General features: G+C 45.1%; 1 protein-coding gene across 1 annotated transcript; it reads left to right on the top strand.

Annotated features, from left to right (window-relative positions):
- Window positions 1–2438: 2438 nt before the first annotated feature.
- Window positions 2439–3566, top strand: LOC128561947 (sphingosine 1-phosphate receptor 5-like). The gene has a single exon (XM_053556601.1). The coding sequence runs from the start codon at window positions 2439–2441 to the stop codon at window positions 3564–3566; it is 1128 nt and encodes a 375-aa protein (XP_053412576.1).
- Window positions 3567–6484: the final 2918 nt, after the last annotated feature.

Below are 6484 nucleotides of genomic sequence, written 5' to 3' on the forward strand. Positions count from 1 at the left end.
TTCCTATGCACACTGCACATATCTTATTTTGAAGTAAAAAAACAAAATGGGAACAAATACAATCACACCGCCTCATGTGGTCCGCAGGCTGCAGTTTGAGGACCCCTGGTATAGAGTATAAATGTCTTAACATGGTAATTAAGTAAATGAGATGAGTTATATATTAACCAGTGTGATGTAAGCGTTCCTAATTCTGTATGAAATCAGCACATTATACTCTATAAATGCAATAATGTACACATGATCTATGTTTTTATGATTTAATAAAAAATAGTATGTATAGTGATCCTTAATAAAGGTAATAAAATACGAAAAAAAAAGAAGTGAGGATTTGGAGGAAAAAGACAAGATAAATGGCAGCTAATAAATAGAAAAGAGATGTAGATACTTTTTTTTTTTTTGAAAAATGATTCAGCAGAGAGGAATGGTTTTTTGTGGGAAAGGTAATGGTAAAGAGAGAAAACAAGATGTGAAAAAGAGTTAAAGATATGAAGATGTGTTTTTGAAAGTAAAGTAGAAAAGAAGGAGAATAATATTGCATAGAAAGGATCTTGTAAGGAAGTCTTTTTGTCTTAAAGTAACTGGTGGTTTAAAAGAAGGAAAATTTGGAACAAAAACAGAAAGTCTATGTTAAGCCATTGATGGTCTTTGTAAGTTGAGAGATTGTTCATATAAGGGATTTAGTAATAATTTTCTATGGATCATGTTGGCTGAAATTTAAAAGGGAAATTTCTAATGGGAAAAAAAGCTTTCTTCTTCCTGGTTTAAAGCTGTAGTTGCTAAGTTACTGTCTGTATAAAGGGGACAAATCTTAACATCTTCTCATAGGCAGCCTGTTTACTGTGGTTACTAGTAAAGACCAGGATAGATTGCAAGGCCATTTAAGATATGAGAGCTGAATGCTGTGAGGTGGCATTGAGGGAGGAATGAATACCAGGCTTGGAAAGACAAGGATAGACAGGGATGGAGCATGTGCTTGGATCCAGTAAGGGTGAGTCATGCTGTCTCCAGACCCTGAAATCCAGTCACAGTTTCAGAGGGAGCTATGGGTCAGGAAGCTTCAGCCATGTGAGATGGTACATTAAATCCCCACAGGACATCTTTCACTATCTGTGGATGGGACACCTTCCCTAGGTCACACTGAATTCTCACTGTGGATAGGAAGGATGCCTACACGGAGGGCACTAGGCCAATGCAAGGAGGCCAACCTCATGAAATGGGGGATCCCTTTTCCAACAGATCATCTCTCCCTCTTTTTTTCTCAAAGAAAACCATGGGACATGGACCTTCAATTCCCATGAATTCACTCCTAGGATGCCTACTGAAAAACCTGAAAGCCCTTGACTTCACAGCTTTTTGAACAAGAGAAACATAAATTCCTTTGCAACCAGCCTGGCCCCAATACTAACAATGGATAAAGAAACCTGGTCCATGAAGGGGAGTCTTACCTACAACACAATTTTACAGTTAGACCTCTTCTGTAGAGAGGAGAGAAAGTGGTCAGAGGTTCCCTACAATCAGGCTTTTGTTTATCTGAGGTGAAAGATTAACTAATACATTTGCAAGATGCCCCACAGAGTGAGAGTTAATGTTGTTAATAGTTAAATGCATCTTCTATATGAGTCTGAAAGAGTAAAACCCTTTCTGGGTTTCTGGGGATATATTAAGGAGGAGCACAGAGACATAGACAGATGTTCTCACATAATATCCCTTTAATCTTACTTTAAATATTGAACAAAACTATTTCACTACCAGAAATAGTGAAATAATGAAGTCTAAGTAGCAGATAGATGCTTACTGTAAGTGTGGCATCTTCTGGTCAAGGCTGAAAAGGCAAAAAAGATCCATGTGTATCCATAGGTAGAACCCTTCCTTGGATAATTTGGAGTGTTTCTGTTTCTCGCCAATTAAAATAGAAGTGCTAGACAGTGATCAAATTCTCCTTACAATTTTTTCTTCTACTTTGCGGCAAAGGATAAATACCTGTTTCAATTAGGATATACAGATGAGATGAGATTTCAGCCATGTTATACAGTGAAGAGATTCCTCATTGCCTTCAAGATTCTATCCCTGCAGACTGAGGCTTCTGCTCCGGGGGAAGCGGCTTTGACCGCGGCAGTCCCCGTTGGGGAGCCCTCCCCTTTCCACGTCTCCCACAGCGATGGAGAGTACCCTGGAGGACAGCCCAAAGCCCGAAGAGGGCCACTGAGGGCTCACCGGGGCCAGTCACTGCCAGGGTGCGTTCCAGGGCTGCAGCGAGTGGCACAGGCTGGCAGGCACAGGCTGACTGTCCAGTGTTAAGGCCGGGGGCAACTGCTGGCGACTGGCAGCCCTCAGGGTCGCTGGCCCGGGCCCCTGCCCTGCCAACTTCAGCCGCGCCCCTGCAGTAGTTTCCGCTCAGTGGGTGGCAGGGAGAGCGACTACTGGGTGCGCACCACATGGAGTCGGGGCTGCTGCGGCGCTCGCCTGTGAACGAAGTCATCGTCCTCCATTACAACTACACCGGCAAGCTCCGCGGGGCGCGCTACCAGCCTGGCGCGGGCCTGCGCGCCGACGCCGCGGTGTGCCTGGCGGTGTGCGCTTTCATCGTGCTGGAGAACTCGGCCGTGCTTTTAGCGCTCGGATGCAACCCGCGCTTCCACACACCCATGTTCCTGCTCCTGGGCAGCCTGATGCTGTCGGATCTACTGGCTGGCGCCGCCTATGCAGGCAACATCCTGCTGTCCGGGCCGTTCACGCTGCGACTGTCGCCCGCGCTCTGGTTCGCGCGTGAAGGAGGCGTCTTCGTGGCCCTTGCCGCGTCGGTGTTAAGCCTCTTCGCCATCGCGCTCGACCGTCGCCTCACCATGTCGCGCCAGGCACCCGCTCCCGCCGTTAGTCGGGGGCGCGCGCTGGCGCTGGTGGCTACCATCTGGGGAGTGTCCCTGCTTCTCGGGCTGCTGCCGGCGCTCGGCTGGAATTGCCTAGGTCATCTGGACACCTGCTCCACTGTCTTGCCGCTCTACGCCAAGGCCTACGTGCTGTTCTGCGTGCTCACGGTCCTGGGTATTCTGGCTGCTATTTGCGCACTCTACGCTTGTATCTACTGCCAGGTGCGCGCCAATGCACGGCTCCCGCGGGTACAGCCGGGGACTAGCAGGTGCATCTCAACCAGTAACCGCCGCAGGCCACGTTCGCTGGCACTGGGGCGCAAGCTCAGCGTCTTACTCCTGGCCTTCGTGGCGTGTTGGGGCCCCCTCTTCCTGCTGCTGTTGCTAGACGTGGCGTGCCCCGCACGCGCCTGTCCTGTGCTCCTGCAAGCTGACCCCTTCCTGGGCCTAACCGTGACCAACTCGCTCCTGAACCCCGTCATCTACACGCTAGCCAACCGCGACCTGCGCCACGCGCTCTGCCGTGGCTGCCACCCCTGTGGTCAAGGCCCTAGTGGCTTCCAGAGGACTGGGAGCTCCATGGGGGCTTCTGGCGGCCTGAACTGCTGCCTTCCACTGGGTCTCAGGGGCAGGTCCTCGAGCCCAGGCGCACCCAAGACTGCCCAGACCCTAGTACTCCATCCAGTCGCAGACTGATGCCTACCCCCGCATTGTCTTCCCCAAGAGGTGTTTTGCAGACGTTTTCTTTTTATATAAAGGGATTTGTAGGAAATGCAGCCGAAGACGGTGGAGGCGGAAAAGACGCAGTGGGAACATACTATGTATTTATGGACGTTAAACCCCGCAACAGTGAACAAACACTCCTAAATCCTTGCTTTCCTAGAATGGACATTCTAGTGGGAAATACAGACGATAACGGAATGATAAAATAGTGGAGATCATCGAGAAGGCCTCTGCAGAGGTGGTAGCATGTGATGTGAGCGGAGACGTCCATGTCCTGGGACACCTAAAGGAAGAGCATTTCCGGATGGGGGAATGGCAAGTCAAAGGCCCCGAGGCTTGGTGTGTCCTTCTGTTCTGTGAAAAGCAGGAATCCCAGTGTGGCTGCAGCAGCAATAGGAGTGGGAGATAACAAGAGAAGGACCTGAACAGGCAGATATTTCAGGGCCTGTGGGCTGCGGAGAGGTCTTTGATTTAACGCTGAGTGAGGTGGGAGCTATGGAGGGCTCTAAGCAGATGAACAAACTGATTTCATTTAGGTGTTTACAGATGTCCTGTGAGGACAAGGGTGGAAGCCAGAAGCAGGTAAAGGGGACTGTAACTGCAGCAATGATGACGGCGCTGATGGCTCAGACTAGATGTGTGCTCTGAATAGATTCTAGAGGCGTGGACAGAATTGCCAAGGAATTGGGTGTAACAGTGAGAGAAAGTTGTCCAGGAAAACAGCAATGGGAGGACACCTCCAAATTGGACTCTGGGAGACTCAGCCAAATCTTAACCGACAATAAAATTTCTTTGAGTGCCATGTCAGAGACTTCATAAAAATTGAAACTATAATAACGAGCAATGATTTAAAAACTTTATGCCTTTTGAAATGTTCTAGAAAATTAACCACAGGTGGTCATAAAAGTGTTGTCTTTGAATGCATGCTGGGGTGAGGAAAGAAATTACCAATGGTTGCTGGTAATGAAAATTCATTTCATAGCTTGAGGGAGCTTAGTCAAAATTTTACCAAAACTGATAAAAGACTCGACATAAATTTGAAGTGAATGCCCTTGGCAATATTTCTAGTATTCAGAGGAATATTGGAAGTAGGAAGAAGGGACTACATGATCTTTACCAATGTGAATTTAATTTTTCATAGACAACGGTGTGCTATGATTCTTATCCAAAAAACAGAGTAGAATCTTTACTGTTTAGATTATCCATTCCCAGATTAATGAGTAAATGACTAATTCACAGAATCACACTGTTAATGTGATTAAAAGAAGCAAGAACTGAGTGGCGCCTGTGGCCAAAAGGAGTAGTGTGCTGGCCCCATAAGCCGGAGGTGGCAGGTTCAAACCTAGCCCTGGCAAAAAAAAAAAAAAAAAAAAAAGAACTGATATCCAAAGCAAACAAGTACAATATGAAAGTCCAAATAAATAAAATGTTCACAACACAGTTTGCTGCTTTGTTTTAAACAACTTTTAGCTAAAATATGTAGAAGATATTATTATTATTAATTTTCTCACCGTGGGTAGAGTGCTGTGGCATCATAGCTCACAGCAACCTCCAACTCTTGGTCTTGAGCAGTCCTCTTGCCTCAGCCTCCTGAGTAGCTGGAACTACAGGTGCGTGCCACTGTGCCTGGCTCTATGGGATCTGGCTCTTGCTCAGGCTGCTATCTTACTCCTGAGCTCATGCAGTCCACCTGCCTTGGCCTCCCACAGCACTAGGGTTACAGACAGGAGCCACCATGCCCAGCCGTAGAAGATATTACTAAATTAGATAATTAGAATCAGAAAGGAATGAAATTATACTAATGTTGAAGTAAGTATTGATATTTTCTGAGATTCACAAGCTTAGTATTAACCAGGTTTTGAAGTCACACTATTGTATTCTTTATTTGAATATAAATTTTATTGATTACATCCTGATGACATGATAAAACTGTATTTTTTGAAACTTCTACTGGCTTAGAAAGAAAATGAATTGTTATTGACATGAAGAGAAGAATGATTAAATGGCAATGTCACCTCAATTATTTCACTGATAATGTCTTCTTTTTATTTCAAATTAATGGGAGGGTCAAACAACTAGGTTACAATGTTTGTATTTGTTAGGTAGAGTCCCTCTTGCAGTTGTGTCCCGCACCGGAGAGGTGTCCCATATATCCTTACATTGTGCCCACTAAATAGGAGCACTCCAATCTCCCTCCTTCCTCTCTTCTCTCACCTTTCTTATCCTGCCTCCCCCTAACTTGAATTAGATTGAGTTTTTCTCTTACTTGGTGTGTATTAGATTGTCTACTGGCTTCATATTGGTATTGAGTACATTGGATAATTGCTTTTCCATTCTTGTAATACTTTGTTAAGAAGAAAGTGTTTTAACTCTATCCAGGTTAATACAAATGATGTAAAGTCTGTCTTTTTTAAGGCTGAATAGTATTCCATGGTACACGTATATGACAGATTTTTAACCCATTCCTGAGTTGATGGGCATTTAGGTTGTTTCTACATTTTGGCAGTCGTAAATTGAACTGTGATAAATAATCTAGTTTAAATGTCCTTATTATAAAATTATTTTTTTTCTTCTGGATGCCTAATAATGGTGTTACTGGAATTTCTTTCTTCAGTAGGTCCTTGATCTCAGTAATTCAAAGAATGAATGATAGACCACCGATCAGTGGTAAGATAGGATTTATTATACAGAAAAGAATACAGAAAAAGCACCAGAGCTTTTGGCAGAGAAAAGACGGTAGTCAGAAAATCTCTGCATGAGTCCTTTGTCTTACAGGCGTCCTCAAACTTTTTAAACAGGCCAATTCACTGTCCCTCAGACCTTTGGAGGGCTGGACTATAGTTAAAAAAAAAAAAAAACAAAACAACTATGAACAAATTCCTATGCACACT

This window comes from Nycticebus coucang, chromosome 12 (genome assembly GCF_027406575.1).
Source record: "Nycticebus coucang isolate mNycCou1 chromosome 12, mNycCou1.pri, whole genome shotgun sequence".
NCBI lineage: Eukaryota > Metazoa > Chordata > Mammalia > Primates > Lorisidae > Nycticebus > Nycticebus coucang.